At 35.9% G+C, this 16,527-nt stretch overlaps 1 protein-coding gene across 1 annotated transcript; it reads right to left on the reverse strand.

Moving 5' to 3' along the window:
- Nucleotides 1-13,228: 13,228 nt before the first annotated feature.
- LOC131155423 (cytochrome P450 94A1-like) lies at nt 13,229-15,501 on the reverse strand. Its single transcript, XM_058108545.1, has one exon. The coding sequence runs from the start codon at nt 15,089-15,091 to the stop codon at nt 13,565-13,567; it is 1,527 nt and encodes a 508-aa protein (XP_057964528.1). The 5' UTR covers nt 15,092-15,501; the 3' UTR covers nt 13,229-13,564.
- Between the last annotated feature and the right edge of the window lie 1,026 nt (nt 15,502-16,527).

Genomic DNA, 16,527 nt, shown 5'->3' on the forward strand with positions numbered 1-16,527 from the left:
TTTATCTCCCTTAGTGAGAGGTGTCTCACCCCAACATTACAAACATTTCAGGAAATCCAGGTAGGAGGGCGAATAGAGCCCGCAACAGTAGAAGTTAACCGAGCTACCCTGTCAGTAGGGTAAGTGGTAGAGCGAGGGTTAGATGGGTTTTTGGATTGAGACTCTAAGATACTTTTTGGTATTTTTGTGGATGTCTGTATATATATATATATATATATATATATATATATATATATATATATGAAAATTTAGTAGAACTTTGGTATTGTGTTTGGTGTTGGATAGTATGTATGTAATTTATGTTTTCCGCTGCTTAGGTATCAAAGATGTATGACATGTATATCCTTGGTACCCATGGTCCAAGTTGATCATGACTTTAGCAGTTTTGCAGGTAATTAGAATTATTATAAATGTAATTATGTGGAAAAAAATAATAAATAGAAAAAATAAGCAAGTTGTTACACAATCTCTTTGATCAATAACGTTCCAAAACCTCCAATTAAAGGCTTTAACAAATATGGTCATTCTAAATTTCAATACAGTAAAATTTTCACTGCAAAATACTGAAGGGTTCGTGACCAACCTTCCCTCACATGAAAGGGATGCACCACATGAGCCATCATGAATTTTTTACAAACTAACGATTAAGTCTAGGTAACAAGGCTCTAATACCAATTGTTGACTTTGGTGCAATCCCAATAGGGGGTAAATTGGAGATTAAAATTTTCTTCCTTGGCTCAACTAATCCAGCAGTAGTATTACACAACCTAGGGGTAGTCTAAGTGTATATGAAATTGCTTATACGATATATTAATCACTTTTTAGTACATACAACGCAATTCCAGTATTTCCCAATCAAATGCAACACCGTGCCAATCAGATATGTAGTATATTCAATAAGTAAATTAAATCAAGCACAATGCAGAATATAATGCATGAAATGTAAACTTGACACCAAATATGATATCGGGGTTTGGTTAGTCCTTCCTACATCATCACCTTGGCTCACAAGCACAAGGATTCCACTAAGGGCTCACTTCACAGGTGGAGCGACAGCGAATACAACACGTTACCAGGATGGTACACCTAGCTATCATAACCGGGTAAAAGTCAATTCGGGACTTTTACTAAGGCAAGTCTCCCTCTTCAGGCCCACGCCTCGAATACAATAATCAATATGATTTTTGCGTGCAAATGAAGTGCTTCTAATCAAGCAAATATGTACCACTATACAATCCAGATAATTATGCACGCACAGATGATAGTAAATATTCTCAGTGCCAATAACATGTGCTAAACACTCAATCTGATGATAATGTGCAAGCAAGGCCTAGAGTGTATTTCCAAACAATCTTTGAAACAAAGTGTCAACGTAAATCAATCATAGCAAGTTTCAAAGAGTTCCAACAAGAGTATTCAAAATATATCAAGGATGATTTTCTCAAAATAATAGTTCAAGAGATATTTGAAAAATAAATAAGCTTGTGAAAAATATTTTGCAAATCAAAAACCACAAACTTGATGAGTCTTGCAACAATGATGCAAAGACTCACTAGCTACTAAGGTTTCCTCACATAAAGATTTATTAGTTAAATTGGGGGAAACACCTTGGCAAAAACTCTTAATAAAGAAACAATAATGCAATCAACACAAAGGAGAGTTTAAGCTACTAGAATCTTTCAAGAACACTCTTAGGAAGTTGGATTTATCAAAGGAATGATAAACAAAGAGTGTATAGGCTTTGTACATGAAAAATATGCACTTGAAAATTGAGAGGATTTTTGGCTAATTGAAAATGCTAATCTCTCTTAATTTTTGAAAATGAACCCATATATATATATATAGATGACCAAAATTATAAATTTTGGGGACACATAGAGAATTATTAAAAAAATTTTAAAAGTGTTTATGAAATTAACCCTATTTTATCCTAATTAACTGTGGTAAAAATTTGACCAACCTGAGAGTTTCAGTCGACCAAGCCATAGGTTCGGTTGCCTGAATAGACAAAAATAGAAAAGGTGATTTTTGAAGTTTGGGTGCCTGAATGAGGGTTCGGTTTGCTGACCAAGGCGATTTTTCATTATGTCTGAGGTTCGGTCACCTAAACCAAAGTTCATTCTATCGAACTGCCAAGTTTGGTCACGCAAGGTGAAAATGAACTATAATTTTAGGCGCCCAGGGACAATGGAAAAGTAAGGGTATAAGTTCAGTTAACCGTGGAAACTTAAGTCATTTGAGTTTGGTCGCCCGAAGCTAGGTTAACTTTTTGACCAGTCCACGGTTCGGTTGACTGAGGCAATTTTACTTACTAAGTTCGGTCGCCCGAAGTCTTTATGAATTTAGCCTAAGGTCCATTACTTGATTTTAAATTTACTCCAGATGACATGTGAACTATAGTGGGGTCTTGTGTACTAAGTGTGGGAACCTAAGGTCAATCTACGGAAAAATTGAGCATACAGTCCTACCATGCATGATGCAGTTTTTATAGACCATATTACATTACAGTCCAGACCAGAATGAAGAAAATAAAAAGTACATTTACAAATAAGCATAATATTCTTCAATCTTCCTTGAGGTCACCATATGCCATCATGATAGTGTTCTTTTCAATTCCATACGTAGAGTGAGCTTGCATGCAAGCTCAGGGAAAACATCAGTACCAAGTGTATTTGTCATTATCAAAGGATATGACCAATTAGGTCAACAAAGGATTTTCCTATCATCTCATAGGTAGAGTAGTTCTTACCTAGTGCATTTAGAGAATTAATTTTGTGGGTGAACCTAGTAGACATACTAATGTTATACTCCTTAAGGTTCATCCTAAAAGCCTCTTACTCGCTAGTGAGCATGTCAATCCTACTATCCCTCACATAAATTGTACCTTCATAAGTAACTTCAAGCTTATCCCAAATTTCTTTAGCTGATTTACATCCCATGATTCTATTGAACTCGTTGGCATCTAAGGCACAATATAGTGCATTCATTACACTTGAATTTATCTACAACATCTTCATATCAATTTCATTCAATTCTTTTTCTTCCTTAGGGATTTCATTATTGTCTACACTTTTAGTGGGAATAAGGTCACCATGTGTGACTACTTTCCAGACCTTCCAATCCATAGTTTGTAAGAATATCCTCATTTGTTGTTTCCAAAAGGTATAGTTCACACCACAGAAGATAGGAGGTCTAGGTGAAGATTGACCTTCGCCGAAATGGGATACACCTAAGTGTGCTATATGAGTATTTATGTAGCTATTAGCTAAGATTTACTACAACCTAGTGCTTTGATACCAATTGAAATTAGGATGCATTCCCAAGAGGGGGTGAATTGGGTAATTAAAAATTTATTTGCAGAATTTTAATTTACCTTAACCCTTATTTACTTTAAACTTCCACAATCACACACTCAGGATATCTAAGTAGCGACCGTACTATACCAATCGAGAATCCTAGATATGAATATGAATATAAATGTAAAATCTAAAATTACAATACAAAATCAAGCTTCAATTAATTCAATTGAGTAATTTATTAGAATATGATTTTTAGCTAAAATCAATGATTATTTCATATACAATTTCAGTAGTGGAAGTTGGTTTATCGTAGCATATATGCTTCAATAGTATGATTAATCACCAACCCTTTTACCTTAACTTATTCACTTAAAGATTCAAAAATTTATGTTATTCTGAATTCTTAATCCAACAACACAACCAGCAAACAATAAGCATTCTTGATTCAACCAAAATCAATTTCCAATGATTCAAAAAATTCCCAATATTCAACAAGTATCAATATTCAGCAAGATCTCAAAGAATATAAAATCATGCCACGAAGGTTATATCTTGAAAATATTAAAAAGTTTAAGGGAAGAAGAGCTTAACACCGAATTTTTTACAAGGTTCGATCGGTAGCTTACGTCCTTGCCTCCAGCAATCCGCTTTAAGGATTTCCTTTCCACTTCATTACCAGGTGAAGCAAGACTCTCTCCGTTCAAGGTGGAGCCTCCTCTCTAACAAGAACAACCCTCTCGTTAGGCAACGATTCAAATACCCTAAGTCGTCAAAAATAAAAACAAGAAACAATTTTGTTCGTACAATGGAATACTCTTAGTTAGAGCAGATTTGTACAAGTTAGAATCAATATACTTCAATGAAAACAATATAGAAGTTGAAGCCTAAAATTATATCACCAATATTTTGACTATTGAGTGAGGACTTTGAGAGATTGAATCATAATTTTGTGTAAAAATTCAGCAAGAACATAGCAGCACTTTTAGGAAAACTTTCAGTAGTATAACTCAAAATTATAATTCATATGTGTGTTGTGATTTGACCAAATTTGTGAAAATGTAAAGTATTTATAGATCAAAAGAGTTTCTTACCATTTTTACCAAGTTTTCTCTGAGTTTGGAAACCAAATAATCAATTTTGGAAACAATATCAATGATGTTAAAAGTTTAAAACATAGATATCAATCGATTGGACACGAGGGTTCAGTCGCCTGAGCTCTTTTAAAAATAGCGCATTCTAAAAGTTAGAACTAGATCAGTCGACTAGTCCTAATAAGTCAATCTCTTGTTCCTATTCTATTTGCTCATTTACGAAGTTAGTAGCACATCACTCGCTTGATGATAAAACATCAGTTGCCTAATCATTTGGCCACTCTTTGTTTTTCAAAGTTTGGTTCCAAAACTTAACTTTATTACTTGAAAAACTTATTTGAGACTTTATGAAAATATTTTCCATGTATAAAAATAGGTCTCGAAGTCCATGATATATCCTAAAAGTTTCAATCATCAATATTAAAATTTGAAGTACGTACATGAGACTTTAACAATATGAATCTATCTAAGTTCCTAAGTCCTCATGCAGTGAAGCTTCTAATATCCTTCCGAGCTTTAAGAAAATCTTCAATAACCTTCATGTCCCTTATGACTTGAAACTTTATATCCTTCATGACTCATAGCTTTAAGTGTAAATGTCATTTAAGCTCTTCAAGCATACTCACTTGATTTCATATAAACACTTAAGCCCTGAAACTCATCTTAAACTACCATGTTAAGTAACCTTGATTTGTTATCATCAAAACGAAATTAAGCCTTGTTAGGCCAACACTCTTATCATCCAAATATCTTGTATAATCTATATAAATGAATTATTTTACTAAAGCTGAATCTTGTCATGTAGCAAGCTTAATGTCAAAATCTACAATGTCTTTCAAGTACCCGAAGACCCACTTCAAAGCATTCCAATTGTCCTTGCCTAGTGACTCACTCGAAAAATGAGCAGTTTGGAAGCTATCCTAAGTATAAGAGTTACATCGTGTAATATTCAGCCCAAGGGTTAAACCGTCTCCTTAGGGAATGCGTTTTAATTCCAAATTTCACGTTTTTCCAATCGAAAACAAAAAGGCACTGAACTCAGTTCAGATTCAGGTATCTTCAAGATTGTTCAATTTCACTTTTAACAATTTAAATGACACGCAATTTAAAGTCCTAAAACTAACATGTAGTGAATTAAAGAATAAAAACAGGAAACCTTAATCTACTTAAGGAAACATCGAAACAAGCGCTAATTAAAAATGGTAACTTTGATCCTAGAATTAAAACACGCGGGAATGGAAACTTAATCAGATTCAAACATGCACTAAAAACCAAACCTTTAACACAAATTAAAAACACGAACTAAAATTAATTATTAACGATTTAACCGATAATTAAAAAAAACAAAACTCTAATAAAAACCGACGCTAAATTAAACCAAGCTTCGATGAAACTTAAATCTTACAAAATTTAAATTAAAAGAAAGATAAATAAAGAGAAATTAATTTAAATGCTTCAAAACTAAGATTAACATTAATTAAAAACATGATGAATAAATAAAAATTAACTTCGTAAAGAAGAAAAATTAAAATTGCATAAACAAATATTCAACTCCTAATTACACAATAGCCTTAAATAACTAAAAGAGAAATTATCCAACTGTTATTTTAAAAGAAAAGAAAAGAAAAGGAAAGAAGAAAGAAGAGAGAGAGAGAGAGAGAGAGAGAGAGAGAGAGAGAGAGAGAGAGAGAGTGACCATGGATGCTGTGGTAGCAGCAGAGGGGCCGAGGATGCACTGCTGTTCATGGAGAGGCTAGAGTGGCTGTTGCAAGACCTCTCAGCCACGGCTGGCTACTGTGGTGGGAGGCTGGCCATGGAGGAGCGCTGCTACAAGAGTTGTTGTATTCAACTGGTACTCAGGCTCGAAGGTGGCTTTTGGAGAAGGAGTTGCAACAGATGCTGCAAACTTCCACTATGTGGAGGATTGGGGAAGCGCTGCTGCCATGGTGCTGTGGTGGAGCTCGTGCAGTGACTGAGCAGAGGGAGTCCGAGGTGGTTGCCTGTGCTGGTCGAGGAGCTGCAAGTTGGTGGCTGCGTTACCTGCAAGAGAATAGAGGAGGCTAGGGAGGGAATAGAGAATAAGGGAGGATGAGTAAAGGAAAGTAAAAAACCAGAGAAAATAGAGGATAGGGAATAAGAGAAAACAGAGAAGAAGAAAGCTAGGAATTAGAGAAAGAAAAAAAAATAAAAATAAAGCCAAGGAGCGAATGAGGAAGAATAGAGAGAAAGAAATGAGTGGTGGGCAGGGCACCGCTAGGAAAGAAAGAAAGAAAAAAAAACTAATAAATAAGAAAGGGGGGGGGGGGAGAATAAAGCCCTAAACCCAGATCCAATTGCACGACCCGACCCAGCCATGCATGGCCTGGTCACATCAAGAAACTACTTTTTTTTCTTTTTTTTTTTCTTCATTTTTTTTCTCAGCGTTCACAGCCAAGTTTGACCTTTCTAGAACTAGTTTTGCTCAAAACTCAAAACACAAAAGTTATAGATAATCCTTTCCTCTTTTTCTAGAAATTTGAATCATCTTGATCAAAGCTTTGACGGAAAAATTATGCGTGATTTACAAATAGGTTCTAGTTTTGGTTCCCAAGAATTTTTCTGCGATAAAAAATTATCAAAAATTCATAAATTGTCCAATAAAACTCAAAAATGATAAATATGCACTTTTTTAAAATATTGTACATAATTAGATATTTAATTAAAAATAGAAGCCATAATACCTGGATTAAGATGCCTAATTACGCAGTTTTGACGCGTAATCACAACCCCCAACTAACATTTTGCTAGTCTCTAACAAATGACGTGAATGAATTTCAGGGTAGTGCCCACAACTACGAACTCTAGTGAACATGAAATTTATGCACATGCGATACAACCATACCGTTTCACATACAAGAACATAACTGAATTTCACACAGGCTCGTTCATATTCAATACACACAACTCCGAAGCACGTCACTCATGCAAGTTTCATCGTTTAAGAATAGTATACTCACATGAAGTTAATCACTGGCTCAATTCAGAGTTAATGCAGTCATATAAGTCCAAGTATAAACAGGTAAACTCTCGAGGTGTGTGATGTGTGTGACTCAGTACACCTAGGATACCAATGGACATCTACAAAATGGTCGCTTTGACTCAGCCTAACCAGTATACCCTTAAGAACACTCAAAGAAGATGGGTTCACTCATCATATGTGAGGAGGAGTATCGTGATCAAACATCCCACATATTAAAAGGAACAAATGCTAAGTGTATGGAGTGGACTAGTTTGGAAATGATCTAACCTATCTATGAGGTGTCGGGTCCTTCACCCTAGCATCTTCTCACCTACTCGCCATATCCAACCGAGACCACCCTAGATCAACTTATTCACAAACTTGTCGTGAGTACATCTGAGGCATTAACCTATTGAAGAATCTTCATAAGTGGAAAATATGTGTCGTGTCCTTGAATTTTTGTGATATTTATGTGGAGCCAACATTAGTATTTCATTTCATGCGCATGTTTATTTCTTATTCTTTCTTCTGCTCATTCTTTATTTTCTGTCTTTTCTTAAGCAATTAGGACAATCTTAACACTTCTTTTGTAATCTTCAAACAATCAATGGGAATTGAGTTCAAATAGTGGTCCATGAACTAAGTCTATCTCTAGGGGTGGCTCAGCCTTCACATCTTGAGTAGGCTACAAGACCTAGGTTTCTATCTCCCCACTATGTGTCACCTCTAGGTTAGAAAATCAAAAATAGAGACTAGTGTATAAAGAATCATCCATAAAAAAGAGAGTTGAGTTCCATGAACTCTGATTTGATATTAACGCTCAAAAGGACAATAAATAGCTCAAGGATATCTCACAAAGTGTCATAGTCACCATGGGTGTTCTTTCAGTGCTCACATGAAACCCTAAGTGCAATGAATCACGTGAATGTGTTTATTCAGCCTCGTGCGATGTTGTGTAAATACAAGAAATTATATAGCCAGATTAACGCGAATGTACTACCAATCAATTCTTCATGGAGTCATGAAATCATATAAAGAGAAACTACGCATTATTGACTTAAGTGTGTCATTCTTAAGTCATACGCAAGTATGTGGAGGGTATGAGTCAATGTTAAGCATGGCATAATGCAATGTAATTCTTCAGTGCTCCTCCTTTCTTTCTGTCTTTGTTTTTGATATTTTTGATTTATTATTATTATAATTATTATTAATATAAAAAGAAGTACATGTACGTGCACAGTATCACATGCAAATGCTCACCCCCCCCCCCCCACCTTAACCTTGTCCTCAATGTGAAAGCATATAGGGGAGATAGAAAAGACTGTGCACAGGAAAAGTAGGGCGTACCTCAGTGGCAAAGTAATGGAAAAGAAAAACTGAACTACATGAAAATGGACCTGAAAACTAACTAAAAATAAAATAAGATAAAATAAAAGAAAAAGAAGGAAAAGAAAAACATCACGATTGTTTGGCAAAGGTTCAGGTGGAATTTCGTCTGGTGGCCGCAGGTATATAAATTGCACCAGAAGGTCTCCAAATTTGAGTCGCCACAATCGATCAATTTTCATACCTGCACGAAAATCAGCCTCAAAATAATTAATACGTGTCAGTATACCAAACAATATGTGTGCAGATCGACCCTCTTGTGTTGACAAGAAAGGGTCTTTATTTAACATCACTTCCAGGAAATTTACTTCTTTTCAAACTAATGTGTGATGGAGAGTTATTGGAAGAAGTACCTTTAGTTTTTCAGGAGCATTAGCATTAAAAGTTTTACCTGGTTCCTTGAAAATTAGATTCTCACCCGACTGGTCACCCTCTTTATCGGGTGTACATATCATCTCACCATTGCAAGGGTCTACCTCCACGTTGGGCTCCTTGACATCTGAGTTAGGCGGCAGTGATTGTTCCATGATTTCTGAGCTCTGAGAGTAAGGTACCACAGGTTGGTACTCCTCATTGGTATCAGTCTCCTCATTAACTAATTGCTCCGCTTCTGGGCCCATTTCCTCTAATTGTTCTTTGACGTCTTCTAGTTCAGCCATAACTTCTGGTGTTGGGACAACTGGGTGTCCGGCAATGAGCATCTCAAGGTGGGGAACTTATTTCTCACTTCTCGGAGTAATGGCGGTCTCTACTGTCTCAAGAGAAATATCGTGTATTTGTTGACTGCTGGTACTCTTGAGGACTAGGCTGAGGTTCTGCGTGTGATTCCTCTTGTTTTAAGATGTCCAATTGCGTGCTCATTGCATTAATGGTGTCCCGTAATTTATTGAAGTCCTGGGTATGCTGAGTATACTGATTGATCTGACTTTGCATGAACTTCTAGAGCAAGTTCGCCATCTGTGTCATGCTTTCCTCAAAAAGTTCTGACGGCCTACAGCTCTGAGGGATCTGTTGTGGTTGATATTGAGGCGGAGGGTTGTTTGGGTAATATGGTGGTTCATATGTATCTCTACCACTGATTGTGCTGATAGGGTGTGTAGTCATGGGTGCTTGAGTGTATCGTGTGTTCCATTGTGGGACATTTTCAACTAGGTAGTCAAAAAATGATAGTACCTGATCTGAATCCTTGCTGACGGGCTCTCCATTAGACATGGTCTGGGCAAAGTACTTGCAATCAGGGGTAAGTGCAGAATAAAAACAATCAGCTAACCTCCGTGAGTCAAACTCGTGATGTGGACAAGTACTTAACAGATCCTTGAATCGCTCCCAGTAAGTCCAAAATGTCTCGTCATCCTGTTGCACAAAATTAAGAATCTGTTCCTGCAAAAATTGAGTTTTCTGTGAGGAACAAAATGCTTGCAGAAATTCATGCTCCATATCAAACCAATTAGTTATAGAGTGAGGTCTCAAGGACTAAAACCACATCCGTGCTCCATCATGCAAAGAAGCAATAAATAAATGCAATCTAAGAGATTCATTAGTTCTAACATGAGGGGAAAACATATTGTCGGTTAACTCAAACTCTGATAGGTGCTGATAAGGGCACTCAGATTCCGTCCCATAGAATTCAAGTAGCAATGACGTCCTCTCACGCTGTATCATGAAATTAAACTCGTCATTAGGCAAAACAGTGGAAGAGGATGCAATGGCATTTTTAAGCTGCCAAAAGTCCATTATCGTGCGTGGTGCAGGTGCAGCCATTTTTATTTTTTTATTTTTTTCAACTCAAAATTTTTTTTCTATTTTTTTGTTTTCTTCTTTTTTTTTTCATAAAACTAATTAAAATGACAGGAAAAACGCTAATTTGAGACTAAGACTGACAATCCCCGGCAATGGCGCCAAGAACTTGACTCACTCAAAAATAAGTAGCTCGGAAGCTATCCCAAGTATAGGAGTTACGTCATGTAATATTCAGCCCAATGACTAGATTGTCTAATTAGGGAATGCGTTTTAATTTCAAATTTCACATTTTTCCAATGGTAAACAAAAAGGCACTGAACTCAGTTCAAGTTCGAGTATCTTCAAGATTGTTCAATTTCACTTTTAACAATTTAAACGACGCACAATTTAAAGTCCTAGAACTAACATGCAGTGAATTAAAGAATAAAAATGGGAAACCCTAATCTACTTAAGGAAACATCGAAACACGCGCTAATTAAAGATGACAACTTTGAACCTGGAATTAAAGCATGCGAGAATGGAAACATAATCAGATTCAAACACGCACTAAAAACCAAACCTTTAACACAAATTAAAAGCTAGAACTAAAATTAATTATTAACGATTTAACCGATAACAGAATACGATAAAAAAAAACACAAACTCTAATAAAAACCTACCCTAAATTAAACCAAGCTTCGATGAAAGTTAAATCTTACAAAATTTAAATTAGAAGAATGATAAATAAAGTGCAATTAATTTAAATGCTTCAAAACTAAGATTAACATTAATTAAAAACGAGATGAATAAATAAAAATTAACTTCGGAAAGAAGAAAAATTAAAATTGTGTAAACAAATATTCAACTCCTAATTACACAATAGCCTTAAATAACTAAAAAAGAAATTATCCAACTGTGATTTTAAAAGAAAAGAAAAGAAAAGGAAAGAAGAAAGAAAGAGAGAGAGAGAGAGAGAGAGAGAGAGAGAGAGAGAGAGAGAGAGAGGAGAGAGAGAGAGAGAGAATGGCCATGGATGCTGTGGCAGCAGTAGAGGGATCCTTTAAAGCCCAGTCGACTGACTCAGCAATGGATTTTGAAAACACGCTGATTTTAGGAAGCTCAGACGTCTAACCCTCAGGCCTTAACCGACTGAGGTACATGTTTAAGTTTTAAACAACATTAATAAAAGTTTCCAAAATTGATTTCTTGTTTCCTAAATAAAGAGGAAACTTGGGGAAAACAGTATAAAACTTTATTACTCTATAAATACTTGATATTTTCAAAAATTAGGGCAACTCACAACTCACATACGAATTGTATTTTTGAAATCATATTGCTCAAAGTATTCTAAAAGAGTTGTTGTGCCTCTACTGATATTTCAACTGATATTCTAATTCAATCCTTCAATCTATTCACTCTTAAATCAAAAACCTGACGATATTATTTTAAACTTCATCTTCTATATTGTATTTTAATTGAAGTATAGTGAATTTCAATTGTACAAATTTGCTCTAACTGAGAGTGTTGCTTGTACGAACAAAGTTGTTCCTTGTTTCTTGTTTTTGTTTGACGATTCAGGATTTTTGGATCGTTGCCTAGTGAGAGGGGATTCTCGTTAGAGAGGCGAACTCCACTTTGAGGGAGAGAGGTTGTAACTGCACCTGGTAAGGAAGTTGGAAAGGAATCCTCATAGTGTTTTGCTTGAGACAAGGACGTAGGTCGTTGGTTGAATCTTGTAAAAAAAATGGTGTTCCTGTTTTCTTCCTTTAATCTCTTTACATTATTACAAGTATATTAACCGTGTGCATGTTTATTTAATTGTTGAGAACTTGCTGGATATTGAGAAATTGCAAGAATACTGATTTTGATTATCTTTGAATCAAGGAACTACATTGATTGAAATTGGTTGGATTAAAATTTCTGATTGGATTTAATTGCTGAGTTTCTAAATATCACAGCCCCATTGAAGGAAAGTTGTGTAGTACTTAAAATTAATCTTCTAAAATTATAAATTGATATTATCATTGATTCATTATAGAAAGGAAATTCTGATTCTAAAGATTATTTATTGTAGTATTAAAATTGGGAATTGGTTTGAGATTTGTATACATAGAATTGTTGATTGGTTTAAGTAAGGGGGTTGATAAGAATTCTTGTGATTGTGTGGTTGTATGAAATTAAATTGAAAAGGGTTATACTAAACTAATGTTTTTACAAACCCAATTCACCCCTCCTCTTGGAAGTACACCTTTATTCTCAACATATTTTCATTCCATATCTTTTCAAGCTTCCACGGCTACAACGTTTATACAATATGATGCTACTATTTAGCACTGCTTTAATTTTATTAAGTTCGGCCTCATCATCCTCAAACATCTACCCTTTCCTCGATCCTCACCTAATAGCACCAAAGGCTTGTTTGTTGTTACTTCTTTTTGTTGTTTTATTATTATTCTGAAGTAGTTAAAATTGTGATGAATCTCATCAACAAAATAGGTCCTATAGAATGTCCATCTATTTTCACTACTTAAAAGTAACTCTTCTGCTTAAATACAAATGTTTTAAATGCTCGTGAAAATTTTTGCTCACACTGAAACATTGATTCACTTAAAACTCATTCAAAATACTTCTATTTTAGTAAAATCTTTGTTTTAATATTGTTAAAATATCTGTCATATGAGGTATGGAGTTTCCTTTGTATGATCTATTTTTTAAAATCCAAAATAGCAACATTATGTTCAAACCTGTATGATCTATATTATATTATATAATAAACATAAGAAGAATACATATTATTCTGACTGACTCGGTGGATTCAAAAGACTTATCTAGAAAGAAAGGAGTTATGGGTCATCCAAAAAACATATATCATATAAAACTAAGTAAAAAAACAAAAAAAAACTGAAGAAGCTTTGCAGTCGCGGTGGCAATTTTGACGGCTAGGAAGGTGCGATTTGTCCAACGATGTATATCTTTTCAAGCTTCCCACGGCTACGACCTTTACACAGTATGATGTATTGATGTTACGATTCAGTCCTGCCTACATTTTATCAAGTTCGTCCTCATCATCCTCAAGCATCTACCCTTTCCTCGATCCTCACAGGGAAGCCGTCTTTCATTTTAGAAGTCAAAAACGAAATATAAACCGGCTCATAATCTTCCTTCGCCGCCGGCACCACCCGAAACCGCCGCAGAACCCCCGCCACCACCCTCTTCATCTGCAAAAACGCCATCTCCTTCCCCAAACATATCCTGGGCCCCGCATGAAACACTGGATACGCGTACGAGTCCCTCGCCACAAACCTCCACTTTCCCCCAACTGGTTCCCTCTCCAACCACCTCTCCGGTCTGTACTTTGCCCAGTCCGCCCCCCACAGCTTCTCCAACCTCCCCATCGCGTATGGAAGATACGCCACTCTCGTTCCCTTTCTCACCACCTCCCCAGTCGGCAATACGTCGTCGGCCATCGCTTCCTTCGCATCAGCCGGCACCGGCGGATAGAGCCTCATGGTCTCGCAGAGCGACGCGTGCGTGTACATCATATCCTTCACTTCCTCATAGACCGGTGCTTCCGATTTCTCTCTGATCTCCGTGAGAATCTTTTCTTCCTTCTCTGGGTTGCAGAAGATAAGCCAGAAGAACCACGTTAGAGCCGCAGAGGTCGTGTCCCGACCCGCCAGTATGAAGCTGATGACTATCTCTGTCACAAAGTTCTCATCCGAATGTCCTGAACTCAGAAACCTCGACAAAAGATCCTCGGATTCCAGAGAAGACTTCTCGCATAACTCTTGTTTCTTTTCTCTGATGACTTGTTTTGCGAATTCGCGTATTTCGGATATTGCGATTCGGAGTCGCTTTTCGGATCCAATATCGAAAAGTTTCTTTAGCTTCCATATCAGCGGGAAGATCGAAGAGAATCTGTAGCTGCTGATGTTGGTGGCATCTTCGAAAGCTTGCGCAAATTTTTCTTGGGGAAGAGATGGGGATAAGTACCCGGGATCGTATCCGAACGCAATCTTACATACATTATCGAACGCAAATCTTTGAAGGATATCTTGAAAATCGAGGACGGTTTTGTTCTTGGCCGCAGCGGAGAGGATGGGGAGGAGGCGCTCGGAGAGCTCGGCATCCACCACGTTTTCGATGAAATTACGCAGGGACTTGGTGTTGAATTCGTGGCTTGAAACCTGCCTTTGGAACTTCCAGGTCTCTCCGTCGGCGTTAAAGATGCCGTCGCCGAGAAAGTCTTGGAGAGTGTTTCGGGAGAAGTCGCCTTTTTGGTAGAGATGGAAATGGGTCTTGAGGATGTGCTGGACATTGGAGGGGTTTGCGGTGTAGATGATGCGAAGGCCCAGGGAGCGTTGGAGGACGAAGGTTGAAGAGGGGGAGTTCATCAAGATTTCCGCAACCCATTGGATTCGTCTGTCTTTGTTGGCAGAGATTGCAAGAGAGGAACCGATCAAAGGATAAGATCTGGGAAGCTTATCGGGGACAGAGGGTGATTTTTTTCTGAAAATAGCAGTGAGGTTGAGGAAGAGGAAGGAGATGAGAGGTAGAAGACAGAAGAGGACCGGGGTTGAGAGCTGAAGGTAAAACATGGCTGATTAACAGAGGAAGGAGGATCTCTGGCCTAAAGGATGCTTAACAAAAGTGTAAAAGAGAATGTAATTGTGAAGAGAATTGGGACAGGGGAAGCTGAATTTTATAAGATGCTTAATCAATGGCCAATACTGTTGTGGTAGCTTCCGAATAAAACTTCGGCCCACCGATTTGGATAAGTCAGCGTATAGAAATGTAGAGGTGCTCTGCGTCCCTCTCTCTCTCTCTCTCTCTCTCTCTAGACCTTTTTCTGAACTGCTGATGAACATAACATTTAAAAATTAAATAATGTCAAACTATCATAAAAATATTATATTAATAGTTAAATCATTAAGGTAAAATATCAGAATGCGTATCAGCTCATACTTCTTATTTGTGCGAGTCAGTTTAATATGATATTTGACAATTAATGACTACTAAATATCTATCACAAATTTTCTCAAGTTTTTTAGGGGTTCATCATTGCAAATTTTTTCTATGTAAAGTTTATACTTGAAAAGTAATTTATGTTATTTTCGTAAAAATATATTATATATCTCGAGATTCATATTGAATAGGCACCGATGAGTTCATATTCATATTGGTCTAATATAGGATCTATTTTTTGTGTTCTCTAAACATCTAGTGATTTACGTAAATTTTTGTTTGTTTGTTTGATTTTTTTTTTTCTTTGATCAACTTAAGATGGGGCATTAAAAAAAGAAAAAAGAAAAAGGGATCTTATGCTGAATATATTATCTAACTTGTTTTGTGTTGATAAGAAACATGAACTTCTTGAAAATTTTTAGTGTTTATTATTAAAAATATTATCTTTTAAATAATATTACAATATCAATCATGTTCAATTAATTTTTAAATTGAGTTGGTGGGATAATCCATTTTAGTGGAATTATAATGAGTAAAATAGTGTGTTTAGAATTCTTTTTTCACTAAACTAAAATGTTCCACTTTTTTGGTGCTTTCTTTTATTGAATCACTATATTGATCAAGTTATTGTACGCATAGTTATATTATAATTACTAATGAGAAGTTTTGAGGGATCAATAATCACATTTTTCTTTATTCTATAGAGCTAAAATGTTTAAATTTGGAAGCATCTCAAGATTTGTATGGAGTATGATTTAAGTTATATTGTGCATAGTTATTTAACTTGCTCTGTGTTGGTTAGATACATGAAATTCTTGAAAAATTTTTAAGTATTTATTATTAAGAATAATATTTTTTTTTTCAAATAGTATTACAATGCTCAACTAGTTTTTGAGTTAGTAACTTTTTCTAAGGAGAGTCCATTTTAGTTGAATTATAATGAGTAAAATAACTAGCTAAGTGTCTCTAGAATATATATATATATTTTTAAATTCTTCCAATTATGAACAAATTTAGAAATAGAATTTTTGTCGACGCTAAACTAGAATGCTCCACTTTGTTGTTGATT

Source organism: Malania oleifera, chromosome 5, assembly GCF_029873635.1.
Source record: "Malania oleifera isolate guangnan ecotype guangnan chromosome 5, ASM2987363v1, whole genome shotgun sequence".
Lineage (NCBI taxonomy): Eukaryota > Viridiplantae > Streptophyta > Magnoliopsida > Santalales > Ximeniaceae > Malania > Malania oleifera.

Coding starts and splice junctions, on each gene's coding strand:
- LOC131155423 (XM_058108545.1), bottom strand. CDS start 15,091: ATGTTTTACCTTCAGCTCTCAACCCCGGTCCTCTTCTGTCTTCTACCT.